Below are 25,192 nucleotides of genomic sequence, written 5' to 3'. Positions count from 1 at the left end.
CCTTAGCTACTACATTAAAAATATTGTTTAATAATTCTTTAAAATTTGGTTACTTTTCCTCTCTCTGGAAGAAATGTTACCTAATTCCATTACATAAATCAGGTAATTTATCAGACCCCCTAAAGCTTTTCTAAACTATAATAAAGAATTTTCGTAAATTGAATTCATTGTATACTGGGTCTCCCTATGTACTTCCAAAAAATGTACTAAATATGAACTTAGCATTTTATGAAACGTTGCATATATATATAATGGAATGTGTCCCTATAATTCAGAAAAGTTATTCAAATAAGTCACCATGGATAACATGTGAGTTGATGAAGTTGAAGAACTTGAAGAATAAGCTTTTCCGTAAATTTTTAAAATCGGGATCTGACTTTGACTACACTAATTACTCTATTTTAAGGTGTAAGTACAATCTAGAGTCTCGTAGATTGTATAAAGACCACCTTGATAAAATAAAAAAATTAAGTCCAATCTAAAATCATTTTATGAATTTGTAAATTTGAAAAGATAGACTTCAATTAAACCTAATGTTTTAAACTTCAAAACAAAAACAAAGATTATGTTAATGATAGCGACATTGCTCAATGATATGCAAGTTTCTTTTCGCTAGTTCATTCAAATGAAGGTTCTCAATCAATTGATCACTATCCATATAACTTGCGTCAACTTGATCAAGAAAATATTCCATATTTTCTTGATGCTGATACATCTGATGAATTTAAAACCAATTAAAAGTGAAGGCCTAAGTACAATCTAGAGTCTCGTAGATTGTATAAAGACTACCTTGATCAAATAAAAAAATTTAAATCAAATCCAAAATAATTTTTTTAATTTGTAAATTTAAAAAAATACTTCAACCTAATGTTTTAAACTTCAAAACAAAGATTATGTTAATGATAGCGAGATTGCTCAATGGTATGCAAGTTTCTCTTCGTCAGTTCATTCAAATGAAGGTTCTCAATCAATTGATCACTATCCATATGACTTGCGTCAACTTGATCAAGTAAATATTCCATATTTTCTTGATGCTGATACATCTGATGAATATAAAACCAGTTAATAGTGCAGCCCCTGATGATGTTCCTATCATTTTAATAAAATTTTGTTATACCACCTTAGCTGCTAAAATGACATTATTGGTTAATAATTCTTTAAAATTTTGGTTACATTCCCTCTCTCTGGAAGAAATCTTACTTAATTCCATTACGTTAATCAGGTAGTTTATCAAACGCATCGAATTATGGGATTATTGCAAAATTAGGTGCAATTGCAAAGCGATTCGAAAAATTAATAACTGATATTATTTCACATGAAGATGGAGACTATTTTATGTCCTTACCAACATGGTTTTCGGGCGGGGTTGTTTACTGTCACAAATCTTACCCAAATTACCTCCATAGCTATAAAGGGATTTATTAACGGTATGCAAACTGATACAATCTATGCAGATTTTAGTAAAGCGTTTGATCGAATCAATCACCAAATTTTACTTTATAAACTAAATCATATAGGCTTTAGTAATAAATTACTGTCTTGGATAGCGTCCTATTTAATAGATAGGGCGCAATTAGTTTTATTTGAGGGTTGTTAATCTAGCTCTTTTAAAATCCCATTGGGTGTTCCTCAAGGAAGTCATGTTGGGCCGGCCTTTTTCTCTCATTTGTAAACGATTTGCCAACTTCAATAAAAATATTTCCAGTTACTGATGTATGCAGATAATGTAAAGATATTTTTAACGTACAAGTCCAGTGAACAGTCAGATTTATTGAAATGTGACCTCAATAACTTGTTTTCATGGTGCTATTTCAATTCCTTGGTCTTAAATTTAAAAAAAATGTAAACATATGTGCTCTCCACAAATAATTAGTTCGGAAAAAATCAATATTTAAAAACTGAAAATACCTGCTTATCTAAATGGGATATTATTTCTGAAAGAAGAAATAAGAGAGTCCGAAGGCACTTTACCATTTATGATTTTATAAGTCATTATGGTATTGAACTTAATACGTCTACTTTTTAATGTAGACGGTAATGCAAAGCCACTGTTCCACTGAATATCTGTCAGCGCAAAAAACATAAATTGTTTTTGCATTGATTCAATTTTATCGTAGTGGATGGCATAATTAGGATCCCATACGATTGAAGAATATTCTAGTAAAGGCCAAACAAGCGGTACAGATAATTTCTTGGTAAAATACGGATCAGATAATTCTTTAACCCACCGTTTTATGAATCCTAAAACACCATTAGCTTTATTAGCCATCGATAAAATATGATTATTAAAAGATAATTTAGGGTGCATTAGGAGGCCAAGATCAACATAGGATTCCACTGCTGTTAATATATACTCGTTAATATTATATACATTTGATCAAGGAGTAGATCGTGGAAAGCACATATGTATACATTTTTTAAAATTTAAGTCCATGAAATTTAAATAGCGCCATGAAAGCAAGTTATTGGTGTCATATTGCGATAAATCTGACTGTTCACTGGACTTGTGTGTTAAAAATATCTTTACATCATCTGCATACATCAGTACCTGGAAATATTTTAATTGAAGTCGGCAAATCGTTTTCGGGCGGGGTTGTTTACTATCACAAATCTTACCCAAATTACCTCCATAGCTATAAAGGGATTTATTAACGGTATGCAAACTGATACAATCTATGCAGATCTTAGTAAAGCGTTTGATCGAATCAATCACCAAATTTTACTTTATAAACTAAATCATATAGGCTTTAGTAATAAATTACTGTCTTGGATAGCGTCCTATTTAATAGATAGGGTACAATTAGTTTTATTTGAGGGTTGTCAATCTAGCTCTTTTAAAATCCCATTGGGTGTTTCTCAAGGAAGTCATGTTGGGCCGGCCTTTTTCTCTCATTTGTAAACGATTTGCCGACTTCAATAAAAATATTTCCAGTTACTGATGTCTGCAGATGATGTAAAGATATTATTGAAATGTGACCTCAATAACTTGTTTTCATGGTGCTATTTCAATTCCATGGTCTTAAATTTAAAAAAAAAATGTAAACATAGTTTTGTTTTTAAAATAAAATTTGGTGATTGACTCGATCAAACGCTTTACTAAAATCTGCATAGATTGTATCAGTTTGCATACCGTTAATAAATCCCTTTATAACTATGAAGGTAATTTGGGTAAGATTTGTGATAGTCAACAATCTCGCCCGACAACCATATTGGTAAGGACATAAACTAGGCTCAACTTCATGTGAAATTATATCAGTTATTATTTTTTCGAATAGCTTTGCAATTACACCTAATTTTGCAATAACCCCATAATTTGATGCGTCTGATAAATTACCTGATTTACGTAATGGAATTAGGTAACATTTCTTCCAGAGAGAGGAAAAGTACCCAAAATTTTAAAGAATTATTAAATAATATTTTTAATGTAGTAGCTAAGGTGGCATAACAAAATTTTAGTATAATGCTAGAAACACCATCAGGGCCTGCACTCTTAATTGGATTTAAATTCATCAGATGTATCAGCATCAAGAAAATATGGAATATTTACTTGATCAAGTTGACGCAAGTTATATGGATAGTGATCAATTTATTGAGAACCTTCATTTGAATAAACTAGCGAAAAGAAACTTGCACGCCATTGAGCAATCTCGCTATCATTAACATAATCTTTGTTTTTGTTTTGAAGTTTAAAACATTAGGTTTAATTGAAGTCTTTCTTTTCAAATTTTCAAATTCATAAAATGATTCTGGATTGCATTTATTTTTTTTTTTTATTTTATCAAGGTAGTCTTTATATAATCTACGAGACTCTAGAATGTACTTAGACCTTAAAATAGAGTAATTAGTGTAGTCAAAGGCAGATCCCGATTTTAAAAATTTATGGAAAAGCTTATTCTTCAAGTTCTTCAACTTCATCAACTCACATGTTATCCATCGTGACTTATGTGAATAACTTTTCTGAATTATAGGGACACATTCCATTATATATATATGCAACGTTTCATAAAATTTCGCCATGCTAAGTTCATATTTAGTACATTTTTTGGAAGTACATAGGGAGACCCAGTATACAATGAATTCAATTTACGAAAATTCTTTATTATAGTTTAGAAAAGCTTTAGGGGGTTTAGAATCATATGATTTTGTACGATTCAATGAGCTGCTATAAGACATATATATATGCAGAAAGTAGGGTGATGATTATCTTCGGGAATCGATACTGGTGAGATTCTAAATAAACGGAAATATTGCGCAATGTATATGTTAACATCTAGTATTTTTTTATTAGCATTAGTTATGTGAATTTAATTGAGATCGGAAAAAGAACCAACAACTTCAAATGTGTGTTGATTAGTGTTCGCGTTAGATGTTAGAGAAGTTAACCCCTCGGAGTCCGGAAGTTTAAGCCAAGAAATCAATGGCATCTTGCTATCACCAAGAACTAAAGTACTGTCATTAATTTTTCTAGAAACAGAACAAATTGCTGCTAAATTACTGTCATATTTATCTGAATCCGCTGATGGGGTATATATGAACAAGTAACCAATAATTTGGATTTGCCCAATTCAATATAAATTCCAACAAATTCTATGTCATCAAAATTTGTTAGTTCAACTATATTAGAACGATAGTCGCTATGAGAACACCACCACCTTTTGTCAAAGTACGACCTTTTCTGTAAATTTGGTATTTATCACAAAAGATTTCACTATTAAGAATTGATCACTCAATCCACGTTTCTGAAAATGAAATGATGTTATATTTGAAACCAAAACTGTCAATATATAATCGAGTCAGTTTTATATTTATACCCCGCACATTTTGATAACAAATGTATTGGAAGTTATATAGTTTTTTGAAATCGATGCTGGCTTCTGAGGGAGATGAGATAAATTATCTATTATGTCGACAAATTATTTAACAAAAACCCTAGCAGATTAAAATTCTTTCGATATTATTTAATTAAAAATTTCAAGTCGAACAAAAATTTTAAAAGAGGATCTACTTCGTGAGAAGGACGAACCAAGTTTGTAACTTCTCAAAAACTATTCACCTTCGATATTAGATGTTGCCGGTAAGGGTGCCCTTGCGGAAGTTGGTTTGGTTTCTTTTTTTTAAGAGAGGGACTCGATGAACTCGCTTCGCTGGTAGGATTGGAAGAAACTCTTAAAATTTTACCACTTCTTAGTGTTGGAGTAGATATACTCGCTGTACAAGAAGGATTAGCAAGACATGCGATAACATCTACTATGGCAGTTGGGTTTGGCGTACAAACTTCGGACACAATAGCAGCATACGAATTCACCACAGTTTGGTATTGATATTTTTGAGGGAGATTATTCTTCTTGGCCTTCATTTCGAAATTTGTTTAGCGCCATTAACATAAATAACTCTCGCTTGAGTGCTATGCAGCGCCTGTATTACTTGCTGCAAAAGACTGCTGGTGATGCAAAGGAAATATTTTTGCAATTTCGTTTAACTACTGGTGGTTCCGCTTTCGCTTGGAAAGCATTAAATGATGAGTACGACAATATTCGAAGTTTGGCACATCATCAGTTGTAGTCGCTATTTTGTCTTTCGATTCTCGACAAGAAAAAATCTTAGGTTTAAAAGAGATTAGATTTGGAGTTAATCGTTTTATCTCCTCAATGTCGACCAACAACGTTCCCGCTGATCAATGGGATTCGATACTGGTATTTATTTGCCTTCAACGCTTACCAAAGGAAACACAACTTCTGTGGGTACAAGGTATTTAAAACAAAGCGGCCCTTCGTGGAGAGATTTGGACATTCAGAAAGGATAAACACGCTCGTGTGTTTGAAAAGTTATAGAGAGAAATACATTCCTTTGCAAAATTCCAAATATTCAACCTCCTGATGTTCCCTTTGTCGAGGGAAAAAACATCGGCTTCACATTTGTTCAAAATATAAGAAAATAATTATTCCCCGCAAATAGGTTTGCATGCGTCAAGCGCCACGATCATTGTATTGGTAAAGGTACAAAAAGTAGTGAATTGTAAAAGTCAGAGTAGTTGTTTGAAATGTGATCAACATCATCACACGTGATTGTATCGCGAGTCATTAAAACCGAATAGTTCGATTCCGGTTGTGACTCCAAAGCCTCCGGCAAACTCGTCAAAATCATTGTTGTCAGCTACAGCCCAAGTGATTCGTCCCTTAAAGTGTATTTCCTACACATCGGTTGGAGTCCAAAATAAGAAATGGGATATGGTTCGTTTAAAATCACTACACCAAATGTCGAAAATTAACTTAATTAAATTCATACAAACAAATTTATCGCAAGGAAATCTTAAAAAGGAATTTAAATTTGAAAACAATGTTGTAACACGACCTTATCGTAAAATCGACCTTGATCCACAATCTCAATTGACACACCCCTCGAATATTGTTTCGGGAAATACGTAGTTCCATTGGTGTTCGGATCAGTAACTGCAAGTTCATCTGCGTCTTCAAACTATTAAATGTCGTCAATTAAATTGAAGCCCGAATCTGTTATTTCAGACTCATCTGCGGCTTAATATTACGAATTATCGTTGTAGCGGAGGTGGATCCCGAATCTGTTACTGCAGTTTCATTTGCTTTTCCATTTCCTACATTTTGTTAGAATTAAAAGCTCTCACTGCACTATACATCCCGTACCTACTATTGGACCTTACTTATATTATGTTTAAGAGTAATTTTTTTTTAAGAGTAATTTTTTGTCCCTTGTTTTGCCGCCTCCTTTAGACATCGAGTAGTATTTCACTGTCATTCGGACAGACAACGCCCGCAATATCATTTGCATAAAAAAGCATATTGTTGTCAAAGTTAATATCGTTACTCACTAACGAAGCTATGAATAGTTACATATATATTAAGAAAAACTCTTATGTTTTATTTATTTTTATATATCATCCTATAGTCCACTGTTCGACGCATTCGGTGTATCACTTTCATCGGCTGAGCCTCTCTGAGCTGAACATGGTCAATTTTGCAATTGGTTTATTAATTATTTTTTAGAAAAAGTGTTGGTACTCTATTTCTTGGAAAGCTTTATTTTAATGTTCGGGAAGGATGATAAACTTTTTACCAATATTGAGTCACATGACCAGGCTCCGTATTTAAAAATTGATCTGCACTCTCTTGTGAATTAGTGTTGCCTTAAAAGAATGTCAAAATGTGTCACAGTCCAGTCGCAGAGGTCTTTCTTATTTCAACTAGAGCCTAAAAACGAACATTAAAATGTCTGTCCATGATATTACCATTGCAACGTAGTGCAGGTTGATTATGTTTGAAAAACACAATTTTGAAGCTTGATCTTATAACTTTTAATTTGTATATAAGTAATGCAAAAAGCTGTTTTACTTATTTGATAATTAATTTAGGAATGAAAATAAAAAATCGTTGTATCTGCTTTTGCGAACCAGAATAAACTGACTTGATCAACTTACAATATAGAATTCAACTTGATAGTAATTATGGTGACACAACGATTCACGCGGCATTAACAGACGCATGATTCGTTTTTTGACATAAATGATTGCCAAGCACTCAGTCCCCGTTCTTCTTCAGAACCAATTCAATTTCAGATTTTATCTTCAGGTCATCCCTCTTCTTTTTCCAACGATTGATGACGAATGAGGGATATGGCAACACAATAAATATAAAAAAAACAACAAAGCCAATTAAAATTTTAAAATACAACACAAAACAGTAATATATATATAAGATCACTTAGTGTGATCACCACCTTCTAAAATTTTAGAACAAGTTTCACTCTGAATAAAACAACCACAGAGAGCACAAGTGCATTTTACTCAAACAACGGGAGTCACAATATAGGATTCGCGGATTAATTTTCAACAGGTCATGGACCGAGGACTACTCAACGGACAAGAGAAATTTAATATCTTACTGGAGAAACAAAATTAATGAATGGTGAACAGAAATACTCAACAGACAACTCTAAGTGAAAAAATAATATTGCGAAGTCGATAGGAGGTGGCCAAGATTCCTCAACAGACAAATGAATTGAAGTTCTAATTTTATGTAAAGTTGCTTTGTGTGTCTACAACAAATGGAACCAAATATCATCAATGTTCAGCATTGAAAATTTGTCAGACAACAATTATCAATCATGGAACCTCCAAATGAAGTCCGTGCTTGTCTACCAAGATTTGTGGGAGTTGATATCCGATAGTGTGGATTTTGCCGAAAAGAAATCTGCTGAGTGGAGAAAAGGGATCAAATGCAATGGCGACAGCATCTCTTCAGTTCAGTTGTCATATGTGAAGAACTGCAAGACGGCAAAAAATGCATGGAAGTGTCTCTCCAAAATCCATTAATCAAAAGGGTCAATACGTAAAGTTTCGCTTTTTCAGAAACTCCCCAGTATGAGAATGGAAAAAAGTTACGGTATACTGGAATACCTGTGCCAATTTACGTGTGTCGTAGACAAATTAGCAGAAGCAGGCGTTGAGCTAAGTAAGGACTTATTAGTCTTCGTGATCCTCGCCAGCTTACTCAAATCATTCGACAATTTTGTGGTTGCGCTAGAGTCAAGCAATGATTTACTAAAATTGATCGCTTTGAATGTAAATTTATCAATGAGCAAGTCAGATGAACATTTCACCAGAAACTAATTTTTTTCCCACTCCCATTGCTTTCAGCACCCTTTTCCCTGTTATTCTTGCGTATTGTTCTACAAGTGTAATGTCATATTTTATTGCTACTGTGTCTACGGAAATTTGATGGAAACGTCAAAAACAAATTGCGGTACAAATGTGATATTTTTGTTGGTAATTGTCGCCAATCTTTTATGCGAATGCTCATCGTGAAATGCAACAAACCGTAGCGCAATTCTACATTAAGCATGCCAAACACCTTGAAACGTAAATGCATGCTTTAACACAACATAATATAAGTGAGTTCCAATAGTAGGTACGGGAGGTATAGTGCAGTGAGAGATTTTAATTCTAACAAAATGTAGGGAATGGGAACGCAAATGGAACTGCAGTAACAGATTCGGGATCCACCTCCGCTACAACGATAATTCGTAATATTAAGCCGAAGATAAATCTGAAGTAACATATTCGGACTTCAATTTAATTGACGATATTTAATTGTTTGAAGACGCAGATGATACTGATCCGAACTTCAATGGAGCTACGTATTTCCTGAAACAATATTCGAGGGGTGTGTCAATTGAGACTCTGAACCAAGGTCAGCATATACACCGGCATGTGTCGCGAGACCGATTTTACGATAAGGTCGTGTTACAACATTGTTTTCAAATTTAAATTCCTTTTTAAGATTTCCTTGCGATAAATTTGTTTGTATGAATTTAATTAAGTTAATTTTCGACATTTGGTGTAGGGACTTTAAACGAACCAAATCCCATTTTTTATTTTGGACTCCAACCGATGTGTAGGAAATACACTTTAAGGGACGAATAACCTGAGCTGCAGCTGACAACAATGATTTTGACGAGTTTGCCGGAGGCTTTGGAGTCACAACCGGAATCGAACTATTAGGTTTTAATGACTCGCGATACAATCACGTGTGATGACGTTGACCACATTTCAAATAAACTTTGACTATTACAACACACTACTTTTTGTACCTTAACCAATACAATGATCGTGGCGCTTGACGCATGCAAACTTATTCGCGGGGAATAATTATTTTCTTAAATTTTCAACAAATGTGAAGCCGCGGTTTTTTTTTTTTGAATTTTGCAAAGGAATGTATTTCTCTCTATAACTTCTCATACACACGAGCGTGTTTATCCTTTCTGAATGTCCAAATCTCTCCACAAAGAGCCGCTTTATTTTTGATACCTTGTACCCACAGAAGTTGCGTTTCTTTCGGTAAGCGTTGAAGCAAATAAATACCAGTATCGAATCCCATTGATCAGCGGAGGAGATAAAACGATTAACTCCAAATCTAATATCTTTTAAACCTTGTCAAGAATCGGAAAACAAAATAGCGACTACAACTGATGATGTGCCAAACTTCGAATATCGTCGTACTCATTATTTAATGCTTTCCAAGCGAAAGCGAAATTGCGAAATTATTTCCCTTGCATCACCAGCAGTTTTTTGCAGCAAGTAATACAGGCGCTCAAGCCAGAGTTATTTATGTTAATGGCGCAAAACAAATCCCGAAATGAAGGCCAAGAAAAAAAATCTCCCACAAAAATATCAATATAAATTTGGGGAAATGCCATATTGTGAACCTTCCCTCTACCATATTGATATCTAAATCATCATTTTTTATTGCAACGATTTACGTTCCAAATTCTTTCAGACCGTCAGATGCTCTTATGAAAGTCTGCAGAGTAGCCAAGGCCGAACAATTTTGGGGAAATAAATAATATACAAGTTTTTATTTATTTAACTTGACAACAACAACGCCTGAAGGTGAAATTGTTGGAATAAATGAAACAAAATGTTAAATGCTTTGTTGTTTTACATGAACCAAAACAAAAAGAAAATTAGCAATCGAATCACGGTAAAATAAGTCCACTACTCCTCACAACAAAACATTTACGAACGATGATATCTAAAATAAAAGGTTATCCCCCCATTGGTCGCTCTTTACCAGTTAAACAGGGTGATTTGCTGGAATTATACAATATCATGAGCATGAAGGGTTCATTAATACCAGATTATGTCATTTTCGTAATTGAACTACCATTAGAGAACAAGAAGCATTTTGAGTTCCAAACCAACCAAAATAAGCAACACGGTTTTTGCAATAACATCTAATATTGAATATCTTGTTGTGAACAGCCACCGTGATGAATATTCGACACTAGTAAAGATCAATTCAATAAATGCACTGTGGCAAATAGCGAGATATATCTTTGCAGTGCATTACAAGTCAGACACAAGCAACAATTCCTGCGAAACTGTTCTGTTTAACAACAAGACATCCCCAAAATGTATTTTCGGGAAAACAAGAACAAGGTTTCTTTTATCGCAATGGACACTATCAATCGTTGGTTATTTACTGCAGTGTGCGACTTTGAAACCATACAGTTTACAATCAAAAGATGTGGTCTTCTTTCCATGAAACCAACTTGCATCCTCAAAGGAAATTTTATTACCATCCATGGCTATAAAACTAGTTCTACCACTTTTTCACAATTCATATGCCATATTTCCCAATATTACGGAAATTGGAATCCCTTCTGAGGTCAAGAGGCACCAAACATGGATTTAAATGCCAAATTGGATGAATCCACCACCATACAAAACAGCTGTTCAAAGAGCTACAAGGGAAATGGCTTTACTTTTATCATTATTGATGATAGTCATATTAATAGGCCAAAAATAAAATGCCACAAAAGAGCCTCAATCAAGTTATCCTTGACGATGCCATCAGCCCCATAACGTGCACTAAGCCATCAAAACTCGGAGGTTTGAAAAGGAGATCAATTTTTTATATATTACTTAATTATATATTAATAATTATTCTCATTTATTTTATAAATATTAACAATTGTTATCTTTCGCTTTTCGCTCAACGTGGCGGAGAATGTTAACAATAATAATTGAATTTCATTACGTCAATAGTTCATGTTTTGCCCTTGAAACTGTTAATTGCAGTCATTGACTCATAGGTATTTAATATGTAAACAAACATAAATGTCATTTACCTCATATTATTTTGTGCAATACTGCAATAATTCAATTAAAGGCATTTACTGAAATTTGATCGGGCATTGGTTTTGTTGTCAATTTTTTGTCAGACGTATGCAATAAATTTACTGTTTAAGATTGATACAAATAAAGACATTCAGGCAAGCAAACTTTAACTTTTGTCATTGCTTCGCGGTCTTAGTGTTTCTACTAAGGCTTCATTTCACAATAATAGCAATAGGTAGAAACACCACCTGGGCTAAATAATAATATAGTCTTCACATTGTTCTACGCATTGTAATCATTATTTGGTGACACCGTCGGTCTTGTAACTAGGCACAGGATTGCATCACAGGTTTAAGTAATATTAGTTTCCCCTACCAGTGGAAAGGGACTTTTAGCACCAAAATTACGTCACACGCAGCGTTCTGAATCCACAAATATCCACAATTAGTAATCCCAACAGTCCTGTAACAAGGCACAGGATTGCACTAAACAAAGTTTTAAGTGTAATAAATTTGCCTCCACCAGCGGTAAGTGACTAAAGCCTCGAATCGGAGGAAAGTGTCACAATATGACGCAATTACAAGTTGGGTTCTTCGTGATCAAGGTGCACTGAAAAGAGCGCAAGACAAACAACGGAAGAAGAAATTAATGATTGCGCACAATATCAGGCAAAATTAACGCTCATAAATAAATTTATGGATGATATATCGAGAAACAATGATATGTAATGGTAACTAACCACCAAAGAAAAAAAAAAGATGGGTACGCGTTGGATGACTTGACAAGCCGCATTGCACTACTTTAAATGCACTTTACAACAACAAGGCAGTCATTACAATGAAAGTACACACAACAGAATTGATCAGTGTCAACTAAACCTGCCGAAAATTCAGATTCCAAAATGCCACGTAAGTTATCTCCATTGAACTGCCTTCAAAGATATGTATACTCAACTGATAATATTGAAAAACTTGATCCATCAACTCAAACTTTGTTTAAACAATCACTCGAATACAGCAAGAGCCTTGTTAGTCTCGATGAACTGCTTAAATTTATATAGTCTAGATTCCAAGCAATGAAAACGCGAGGAAAATCTTGCGAATCTGGAGAGGGGAATGATAGAATCAAGGTTATAACGTCAGCTACATCAAATCAATATTGCCAAGTATGTGGATTTACTGGAAGTTTCTGAAAATATCCCCAGCCGTCATGGTCATGTTCAAGATGCGCAAAGGAGCACAACACACTGCTGCATTTAGAAAAATCCAACAACTGTTTTAGATAAAAATTTCCCAATTATAGCTGCAACAAACACACAGTTCCACAGTGCGAGTGAAGTAATTGGAACCAATGGTCGTATTGGAATATTCTGGACCACAAATCAATTTGGTCAAAAATCGAGTTTTAAATAAGCTATCAATAAGCTCAGATTCTTCTTTGCGCATTGAAGCAATAGGCCGAAAGTTCAACTACAATGTTGCGGGTAGTATTTGATGCATCAGCTTAAACATCCAGCGGCTAATCACTTAAGGACATTCTTTATGCCGGAGCAACTGTACAAAGTGAACTACTTTCAGTGCTGCTGGCCTGATATCGAGAAAATGTACCGACAAAGGTGTAGAGCTGACAAATAGAATAAAGCAATATCTTCGCCTTAAATTGTCATTGCTGGGATAAAACATAAAATATCCTTTTACACCTTTGTTGCAAACAGAATAACCAAAATTCAAGAACTAAGCGATTCAAATCACCATGTCAGATCTAAGCAAAATCACTGCGGTCCACAAACATTATCCAGGGAGCAGTTCTGGATTATAGACGGAAAACCAGTAGCACACAGTATTGTGCACAAATGCATACGAAGCGCCATGCCCAAGTATGTGCTAATTAAAAAAATTATTGGGAAATCTTCCAGCTGATAGAGTGACGCCATGACATCCATTCATTACGAATGGAGTTGACTACTTTGGACCGATTTGGACACATAACAAAATAAGGGGGCAAACCGGACAAGGCGTACATTGCCGTATTTTGCTCTTTTGCATTTAAGACCATTCACATGACAATTGTGTCCAATTTGTCCACAGAAACCTTTTTAGGGGCATGGCGCCATTTCGTAAGCAAACGTGGCAGTTTTCGGACATTTTGCTGCTACAATGCTACTAACTTTGTGGGAGCAAACAACAAATTAGCTGAACTAAAGGATTCAATATATTCTCAATCAGCCCAAGACAAAATTACTCGAGCATGCAGCAGTCAATCAGTTACCATTAAATTCATTCCACCAAGAGCCCCTCATTTCAGTGGCATATGGGAAGCGGCAAACGGTGGTTGAAATAGAAGCCATCCTAAACTTTCGATCCTAAACTCCTCGCTCGGCAGCAGGCCCAATCTTCAACATCACAATTAAGTGCAAGGTGGAAAATAATATCAGAGATTAAACACAAATTTTAGAAGAAATGGACGCAATAATATTTACATGAAATACAACATAACAGGAAAGACTCATTCCTGTATTACAATGGCCACTAGGAAGAATCAGTCGAATTGGTCTTATTAAGGTCTGTGACGTCAAAGCAGCAAAACGGACTTTAAAGAGGACAATTCACAGATAGGCACCCCTGTTTAATGATTTTCACATAAGCTACAATGAATATGGCAAATCAACAACACAAGAGAGACAATCCTCATCAGAAGACAAAACTATACAGCCAAAACGGCAAGTCGTATCGTATGCTGCGCAGGTAATTTTCAGTGCACTTCTTATTTCCTTCCTTTTTTAACCGATAATACTAGCCTCTCCGATCAATGTCACGGAGTTCCCACCAAAACCAGGATTGTATTTCGAAGGCTTAGGCTCAACTAAATTGGTAACCGCTACCTGGAAATTCATTATATACTACGATCTCAGCCCAATTTAGGAAAGAATCAAGATCCTGGAAGCACGGCATGACAACATTTTCAAGATTCTGCAAACAATCAATAGCTACTTAATCTGGTGAAGAACTCTTCCTCCAACTTCAGCGTTCCTATGGTAATCTTATTCAAGAATCAGATTTTTTGCCGAAGAGCTGACGTATATATTATGGTGAATATCTAGCTAATGTAAATCAAACGAGCATTATTTGCATTTGTAGTTCAAAAGCAAGGCAAGTATGATATGAAATTACACTTCTCAGACCTTAAGAAAAGAATATATAATGGTTAAATACAGTTTGAGATTAAAACTCAAACATACGATACGCCCAACAACTAATATCCCTGCCGATTCAATTAAATATACTTGCGGCAGCATTACAAAAAATAAAACAGAGTTACAAAACATTGAAATGGTAAAATAAGCCCACTACTCTTCACAACTAAACAATTACGGACACATCTAAAATAAAAGGTCATCTTCCCATTGGTCGCTCGTTACCAGGTAAAGATAGGGATTTGCGGGAATTATACCAAATCATGAGCATCAAGGGCTAATTAATACCAGATTATGTCATTTTCGTAATTGAACTACCATTAGTGAGCAAGACGCATTTAGAGTTCTCCAAGTTTATCCCCATACCAACTAAAATAAGCAATACTGCTTTTGCTATAACATCCAATATTGAACATCTTGCTGTGAACAGCACCGTAATGAATATTTGACACTAAAAACACATCAATTCAATAAATGCTTATAGCAAATAGCGACATATATCTTTGCAGTGCATTACAAGTCAGCATTGCTCATGACACAAGCAGCAAGATATCCCCACAATATATTTTAGGGAAAATACAGAAACAGGTTTCTTTTATCGCAATGGACACTATCAATCGTTGGCTCTATGCAACACCAAATCCATTAGAGATTACTGCAGTGTGCGACTTTGAAACCATACAATTTACCATCAAACGATCTGGTTTTCTTTCCATGAAGCCAACCTGCATCCGCAAAAATTTATCATACATGGACACGATTCACATTTCATACACTATAACTGGTAATTTTACGGAACTTGGCAACTCTTCTGAGGTCAAGAGACCCAAACATCGATTTAAATGCCATGGATGAATTCACCACAATACAAAAACAGCTGTCAGACTAAAGATACTCCAATGGGACATCAAAGTGCTTCCAAATGAGGTTTCAGATACTTCCGCAGCCAAATATCGGATATATGTATGATATTGATGACAGTCATCCTAATAGGCCGAAAAGTAAAATGAATCAGCCACAACTTGCACCACGCCATCAAAACTCGGAGGTTTATAAAGAACAATCATTTTTTTATAAATTACTTAATTACAAATTATTATTTATTATCACTTTTTTATAAATATAAACAATTGTTAACTTCCGCTATTTGCTCAATGTGGCGGAGAATGTTAACAATAACAATAATATTTCATTACGTCAATAGTTCATCTTTTGCCCTTGAAACTGTTTGTTACAATCATTGACTCATAGGTATTTGATGTGCAAGCAGTTTTAACATAAGCTTGACGTTTTCACGATGTGAATTCTATCAATCATACTTTTTTTCAAAAATTCGCTGCATTCTCTGATGAAGTGATTTGGCAGGTTTGAGTATTTTTCTATAGGCCTGATTGTTATTCGGTTTTTGGTGAGCAAATTTTGTTATAGAGGGCTTTATATTACCCACAGACTCCAAAGTTTGAAGAAATAGGCGGGAATGGTCCACAACTCATCCCGTCGAATAAATTTAGAGTTACATTCTTGCTCTGGCAAGTTTACTACCACATCCGAAGCTTTTTACTCCCAACCATTGTACCACCTCAGCCTACAAAACTATTGAACACATCAGATTGAAATCTTACTGATAATATTAATCTAACAGATACATGTTTCAATCAAATGAACAGAATTTTGTCACCAACTGATGCGGTCACAACAAATAAGAATCATCAAGAACGTGCCAATTCTACAAAATACAGCTTTGGGCTGGATTGAAACGGGTAAATTAAAGAAACAACTTGGTTATATATGCAGTGTTTACCCCAGAACAACCAACGATAAACGACCTGATCGAAATTTTCTGGAAACTCGAAGAAGCAAACACTTCAGAATGTGCACTATCCTTAACTGAGAAACATTGTGAATATCATTTCCTACAAAACGTACAAAGAAACGAGGACGGTAGATTCGTAGTTCGGTTACCATTTGCAGAGAAACAATTAGCTCTCGAAACTTTTAAAACAATGGTCTTCAAACAATTTTTGTCACTGGAACCTAAAGTTCTGGCTTAGGCTTAGAGCAGAATACAACAAATTTATGGAAGAATATGAATCTTTGGTCAACATGGAAGAAATTCTACAAGATGACGTTCCCGATGTACATTACATAATGCCTCATCATTACGTGTTGAAACAAGAAAGTTCAACTACAAAGTTGCAAAGTTGTATCAGCTAAAACATCCAGCGGCTCAACACTTAACGACATTCTTCATGCCGGACCAACTGTACAAAGTGAGCTATTTTCAGTGCTGCTGGCATTTCGGATGCATAAATTCGTCTTCACTGCAGATATCGAAAAAATATACCGACAAGGGTTTGGAGCTGACAAATAAGGTAAGGCAACATCTGCACCTACAAAATACTCCAAACCTTTTCTGGACGGATTCAAAATTTGTCCTTACTTGGATAAACTAGCCTGCAGCATCCTTTCACAACTTGTTGCAAACAGAATAACCAAAACTCAACAAAACTCAACAACAATATGCCAGCTGACATCCCGATAGCCCCAAAAACCTCATCGTAACATTTAAACTGGTTTTATTGTCCTTTATTCCTATCAGGTCAAAAAAGTGAAAATTAAAAAGGCCAAGATACGAAGACGGAAGATTAAACCATCGAACATCGCACGATCTAAGATTCATAATAAATACAAAAATACCACAAAGAGCTCGATGCACATGAAATGGAAGAATCTCTGAATGTTATCATCACAATCATGCGTATTTTGAGAAAAAACTGGAAAGATTATCAAACAATCATTAAATCGATTTTTGGATTACTCAGATTACTCTGAAACTTTTCTGGAGAAACCTTACAAAAACTCCTCAAAAAATAGCTAACTCTCTGCATACGCTGTTTTTTCTCTTCTGCTTTTGTTTTATTCAAACAAAATAAAAAATACGAGTATGTGCAAACTGCTCGGAAAATTTTCTGGAGAAGCGGCAGAAAATGTCGACAAAAAATCGGACATTAGGGACCTCGGAAAAAATAGTTAGCTGGGTATGTCGCAATTGTATTAACACGCACAACACATTCAGCTTCCGTAATTACAAAAAAAAAAAAAAAAAAACAAGTAAAAAAGCTGTTATTTCAGCGGGGCTGAACTTTGAATATCCTCTAACATTTAGAAGGAATTTCCAGAAAAATAAAAAATTTTAAAAATACAGAATGTAGCCGCTTTTTTAGGGTGTATACAGCTGCGTGGGCCTGCATAGGCAACTTTTGTCACAAGCCATTACAATATTCAAATGCGAAACTTGAAAAAAAAATCGGTGACTAACGTAGCTAAAATCGTCAAAATACCTAATAGAGGGAGGAACCATAATATGGGGCCTTTGGGAAGACCTGGACCTGCATAGACAATTTTCTAGGACGGGCTGTAGTATCCATTACGAACCTCAAATAGCAAATTTAAAATAATTCTGGTAAATATTGTCACGGACAATTTTCAGTTTCAAAAGTCTTTGAGACAAATTTTATCAACCTACTTTATTTTGTTCGGAAGCTACAGACGAATTGACGGTATTTGTATTGAAAATGGTTCATATAGGTCCACGTTTTGGTATAGCCCCCATGTAATGGTATGTACCTATTTTCCGTATTTTGGTGATTTTAGCGACATTATACACTGGAATTGTTTCAAATTTAGTGCCAGTCCACGTCTTCGTATCGCCCACATATAACGGTACCTCCCGATATCCAGTATTTTAGCGACATTATTCAACGGAATGGTTTCAAATTTGGTTTTCGAAGTTCGTAATGGATACTACAGCCTATGACAGAAAATTGTCAGGTCAACGTCTTCGTATAGCCCCCATATAACGGTAGCAACCGATATTCTCCCTCCTTGTTCTTAACTCTCTTCTCATAAAAATATGTGTCGATTGGTTTTAAATTATCCGGAAAAATAAATTTCAAGACCATTTGAACTCTTAAATGTACATCTCTTAAAACAATATGCTTCAGTTTTGACACTATCTTTACCCCTATGCAACATTTCGTGAAGATCGGATGATAATTGTGACCTGTATATAATGAAATTGTAAGCCAAATTGGAAAAAATCTCATGCGATAAAAAGTATGACAATAGCTGAAAAGGTAACAAAAATTATCCAATATTTTTATAGCATGTTTTTCCTCAAAACTATCGTTTTCTAGCAAAAGTCCCTTGCGAATTGGTGAGAATTGTTAAAATCAGTTCAGCGGTTCTTGACTTATGAGCGGAATAACTGAAATCAATTTCTTTTGGATATATATTGTACATAATTGGCTACATCTTGGCTAACATATTCGCGGTTTAATGTAAATTTTGCATATGTTTTTTTAATATTTTTTTTTGGCAGATGTAATAATCCTATCCGAAAATGCTATATATCTTAAGTTTCGTGAGGATTTGGCCGTAATTGACTCAGCTCAGTGAGATAGGAAGATCCATACATAGTTTCCTATGTCGAGGTAATACATATATTTTGGCAGAAGTAATACTGCTATCCGAAAATGCTATAAATTTTACGATCGCCCCCTAATGTCAATTCTGTTTTGGCATTTTTGTAGTAAAAATATGCGAAAGACGCGTTAATTAACAACGTTACGCTACACTGCTCCAGAACGCGGAATATTAGTGACTATTTATTTGAACAATAATTGGTCCGTGACTTTGACACAACGTAAATTTCGTCTCAGATTTCTCGGCCGTCTAACGCCTACTTGTCAAATACTGCGACGTTAAGCCGCTCGCCTCGAAGAGACTGACATAACAACATATGCTTCCGGGCGTGGCAAACCACGGAGTACGCGTTCTGTAGAGAATATTGCTGCTGCGGCCGAAATAGTCATGGAAGCGCCATCGACCAGAGGATGTGCCACGCAAATTCGTATCAGTCGACGGTCTTTACAGCGAATTTGGTACAGGGTTTAAATATGTTTTCGTACAAAGTCCCGAAGATGTTTCCGTGCAAGAAGCAGAAGATGATTTTTCATAAAAAATAATCATGAGTGATGAAGCCCGTTTCCATCTTAGCAGGAAAATAAATAAGCAAAATATACGCTTTTGCGGCACTGTTCGAGAGAAAACGAAATATAATTTGACTCAAATCCGCAAGACAAGATCGCTCTTGTCGGTAACAACTGAAGAAGAAATCTTATCCTTATTTTAGAAATAAAAAAATGGGTAAAAGTTGAAGTTGTAACCCAAGTTTGTCCTTTACATTAGACTGTCGTTCATTCATGTAACACCACCAAATATCTTGAAGGTTAACTCTCATCTTTTATAATGGATAACACTTTAACGGTAATTTTGCAAACTACGTCAACGATATTTTGGATTATATTTCAATTGTTTCAATAACCAAACTTGATGACGCGGTACATATCAACATCAACATACATTCGAGAATCAACATACATTCGAGTTGCACTCTGTTGATTAGTTTCTACAGAATCCAGTTATACTATTCAAAAACTATAACGTACAGTCAATAGCTGTATTCAGACTCTGGGGATGTCAAAGGATAGGATCGGTTTTTAAAAACTTTTGTTCGACGAAATTACCTAGAGGCTTTTTTTCGTGTACTCATTTAGCAATTGTAAACATGCACTTTCTTAACAAACAAATTCAAAACTTTGGAGTCAATTGGTAATATAAAGCCCTTCATATCAACAATCACACAGGTAGATATTTAAAAATATTTCAAACAAATGTTCCAAAAATTATAAACAATTTTTTAGGAAGATCTATTAATATAACACCACTTAATATAACACTACCTCAACAAAATAAATAGAAATATTCTCAAACATGCCAAGACATCTGCAAATCAAATCACTTCATCTGAGAATGCAACCAATTTTTGAAAAAGAATAAAGATGGCATAACTACAGAAGGTATAAAAAGATTCTGCCTTATTACAATTTTTTTCTTTTGGTGTCCTCATTCCTTCAAAACAATACACATTTTCGAATAAAAATAAAAATATTTAAAATGTGGTTGCACAAACGTGTAACAAATTTTACAATTTTGCGATAAAACTGTATTGTTCTACTATTTTAGATTCAATCTTGTGGAATAACCCCGTTCTCCATTCTTGTTTCGCGGGTTTTCCCCAATATGAGAATTTTGTTAAAAAAATTAAAAATAAACAAAGGCCACTGTTGCATGTTAAAAAGTCTATTTGTCACTATAAGACTCCACCACAGAGTTGCATTTTTATAGTTTCTTTAAGGTTTATATTTGGATCAATTTTAACTCCGAAAACCATATTTAGATGGATAGTTGGAGGACCCATACCAGGAAGCACCTATCAATGAAAACAAATATTACTTCAAAATACAACTTCAATAGAGAAAGTACTTACACGTTTTGAGGAGGTGGAAGAGACTCCTAGAAAAATTTAACGGTCAGAAGAAGACTTAACACTTCTTGTCCCACATCAAATAAAACAAGTCTCAGTGACATACTATTTCCTGGACCTATCCCACAACCGGATTTAGTATTGCAAATTTTAAAATGTATATTCTTATGTTGTATTAGCTGGTGGTCGCAGTGCAGAGGAATCAATCAAGGCTCGAAAGGAATTAACTGCCGCTTAAACTCGGCCGGATTTACACCCATTATATTCCACTCAAGATATTGAACTGAAATAATTATGTTTAAAATGCCAAAGATATTGGATGGATTCAATACAGACTAGATGGATTTTTTGTTCGGAATGAAAATTCTGTACATACCACACATATATTCTTATTTGCAGCAAAGACTCGTGTCGCTTCTATTTAAAGACAACGAATACCTCATTTTCCTAGCATCCTTAAAAATCTATTGGAGCACCTTTGTTGGAAAAATAGTCACGGAAATTGCTGATAACGATGCACAAGGAAACTTAAGACAAGTCGATTCGGAAATAATCCAGCTGATATTGCGAGCCGTGGATGTTCACCCGCAGAGCTAACGGCTCATGAACTCTGGTGTCAAGGACCGCAATGGCTCAGAATGCTAGTATCACAAGATAACCCAAATGACACAAATTTGGAAGCCAAAACACAAAGGGTATTATTAAAGCAAATGACAGTTTGTCACAATCGCCAGCCATAATATGGCGAACATCATCCAATAATACTACCACATTGCGCAAAACTTAGCAAATTGTTAGTCGAATTAATCATAAGATTACCTTACACCGTGGCAATTAATTAATGACCCGAGTACTAAGATGCAAATTTACAAACACAGGGGTAGATTTTGGAGGACACAAAACAAATAATATCAATTAAAATTAAAACAGAAACATCAAACAAACATAAACATCAATGTATGTTCACGTATCGGTGTAGCGGATGTGTAACGCACCATCTACTTTAAAATATGTTGGCGACTGTTGCACTGTCCAAATTTGCACGTACCTGCAGTTTTAAATGAAGTGTATTGTGTGGGCTTTTATCACACGCTGGAGAGATGTTGCGCTCATCTTCATTCACGCCCAATACGAATGGAGACTGAACTAGCTTCAACGTAATTAGGCCAGAACTATTCTAGTGTGTCTAGGTCGAAGGAGGCATTTTAATTTTGCAGTAGTTGACTACATCGACGAGTGCGTCATCATGATCTAGAGGCTTTCTCTTATACCGTTAGGCCTCCCGCTCTCCAGAACTGCTAATTCCTTCCTACCATTACTGGGTAGGTGATTTTTATCCCCTATATAATGGTTTGTGTGACCAACACAAGCGTCATCTTCGAGGTAGCCCCATAATCATACAATCATCTGCCACAATCTCAATACCGTCTTTTTTCCGGAGGTATCACGCACCTTCGAAAATTCCCTGTTTCACTCTACGGATTTCAACATCATGTCCCTGAATTCTTTTATTCGACAGGTGTCCATATATGGTCTGTTCAAGAACTGCAAGAATGTAAAAGTTTTTACTACGATAATTTATTTTCCCTTTATGGTAACGAAAAAAATTGCAAAACTAGTAGATTTTTGTAGGTACTGGAACAAAGGAATAAATAGTAGGTTATCTAACGTTTTAAACTCGACTGAGCAGTAGTTTCAGCGTGGTGTGATTGAAAAGATTGAAAACTTTGATAAGTCCCTTCTACAGTTCTATGGCAAGGCCAGTTCTAAGTGCGCAAATGTCGAATCTGCTTAATTCACAAACAACAAAGTCAAATAATGGCTTCGTTAATTGCCGAATATACTTTTCTTTCTCGATCCTTTAAAAACTCAGGAGTAGATTTTACAGGACTCAAATCAAATATTTATAAGAAAAAGAAATATCAAACAGTGAATTGATAACATAGATATTAATCATGCAATAATAACATTGTGCATAGAGAAAGATAACACCTACTACAAAAAGTTTTAAATATTATAAAAGGTTAAACAATTAAGCTTAAACTTATACCTTAATTAAAACCCTACAACCTAATAAACTAAAGATATTAATGCACATAAAATTGCCAAGAACATTTTTTATTGTATTTTCAAATCCTACCTTATAAATCCAATAAAAAGTATAGTTAATAACTTATTGATATAGATCCCATCTGACCTATGCATCGACCTTCATCATCGAATGATGCTAAGGTTAACCGAGACAGCTTGTTGCATAGAACGCCTCTACCGGTTCCTTGTATAGGATTGGGATCTGTTGCGAAACGGAAGTAAATTAAAGATATGTCAAAAAAGAAAAAAAGAATGGTAAATATTATAGACTATGTTAATATAATGCTTATTCTGTCCGACTTTGAGCAAACAAATTTATTAATTTATTTTTATTTATTATTATTTATTAAAATTTACTCAAATGTGTATTATATCTGCATCGCTTTTGGTATTGAAAATAGGTCATGTATGTGAACGTTTTGTTATAGCCCCCATATAACGGTACCTCCTTTTTTCGGTGTTTTGGTGATTTAAGCGACATTAATCACCGGAAATGTTTCAAATTTGATGTTTACAGTTCGTTAGGAACACTACAGCCTAAGGCAGAAAATTGTTTGTGCATGTCCACGTCTTCGTATAGCCCCAACATAACGGTACCTCCTTATATTCGGTATTCTGCTGATGATGTACATTATTCACCGAATTTGTTATTCAAGTTTCGCATTTGAGTATTGCAATGGTTTATGACAAAAGCTGCCCAAGCTGGCCCACGTCGTCCTATAGACCGTAACATAACGGCTACTTTCGGTATTTTAAAATTTCAATCGTTCCAAATTGTGGATGGTATTTAAAGATCGGCCCTGCCGAACTTACAGGTTTTTCACTTATTTTGTTTAATTTCGCGATTAATAGTTCAAAGGTATATTTAGCAACACTGAATCACTGAATGCGAAAGAACGAACGAATGTAAGAGGAATTCATTCTGATACGAAAGTGTGTGGCTAGCTTTCCTTCGCTCAAATTTAATTCGATATTGTGGTACAGGCTGTTAATCACTTCTCACCAGTAAATAAGTTCAATAAACACCCTACGTACGATGATTTCATACTAATAGGTGTGATGGCAAAAAAACATAGCTGGTCTCAAGTGGTCGTTATTTACCAAACAATAGACGGCGTTACGATGGCAACAAATGCCTAGTGCAAGATTATATCATTGCCCTTCATGAGTTGTTGTATTCCATTGTTGTAGGTTTGTTACGCAAGCGTTCGTAGGCGGCATATTTCATAATCTTTGAACATCAGACTTTTCCTATTTCTTCCAGTCGCAGTTAACGCAATATATACTACTCTTTGGTCGACTTCGGATGTGAAATTCTTGCACAAGAAGTTGATATCCGTAGAGTAAAGAGTAGTAATAAATCGGGAAAAATTGTATATTTCGAGGTGTTACAAACGGAATGATAAACCTAATACATCTTCCATACTATGGTAGAGGGTATAAAAAGAACCAAGATAACAGATTTAAACGCGAAAAAGCAGTAAATAATGCAGTATCTAACTAACAGCTCAGTTATAAACATAAACAACATAATTTTTCCCATTGGACTTCAAGGGTTTGTCTGCTGCTTCCAAATATTAGCACCTATATGAGACCACTCTAAGAAGCTCTTTATAAGAAGAATGATCAATTATTAATTTCAAAAGAATGCTATCAGAACATTCCTTATCTGTCTTTTTACAGTGACTAAAACTTTGGATTTTCTATCTTCCAATGATTTTTGTTCCTCAGTCAACTCAAAATGTTGGTTGACTTTCCATTTAGACACATCGTTTAATGGAAATTTGGTTCCTTCGAATCATATTGAAGATTTAAGTTCTTCAACACTGCATCCTCTCGACACTATGTCGGCTGCATTTTGTTTGGTGGG

At 34.9% G+C, this 25,192-nt stretch overlaps 1 protein-coding gene across 6 annotated transcripts in view; it reads right to left on the bottom strand.

The window, feature by feature from the left end:
• Window positions 1-25,192, bottom strand: part of LOC101892885 (putative FERM domain-containing protein FRMD8P1) — a 1,829,920-nt gene that overhangs the window by 180,950 nt on the left and 1,623,778 nt on the right. For all 6 annotated transcript variants that reach the window (XR_009344135.1, XR_009344136.1, XM_059131212.1 and 3 more), the window contains one exon: window positions 23,372-23,524. Coding sequence is in view for 4 of the 6 variants with exons in the window: in XM_059131212.1 (XP_058987195.1) it covers window positions 23,397-23,524 (128 nt within the window). In the remaining 2 variants the exon portion in view is untranslated. The remainder of the gene's footprint in view (window positions 1-23,371; window positions 23,525-25,192) is intronic.

Source organism: Musca domestica, unplaced genomic scaffold, assembly GCF_030504385.1.
Source record: "Musca domestica strain aabys unplaced genomic scaffold, Musca_domestica.polishedcontigs.V.1.1 81, whole genome shotgun sequence".
Classification (NCBI taxonomy): Eukaryota; Metazoa; Arthropoda; class Insecta; order Diptera; family Muscidae; genus Musca; species Musca domestica.
This window is presented reverse-complemented; position numbering and strand designations above follow the sequence as displayed.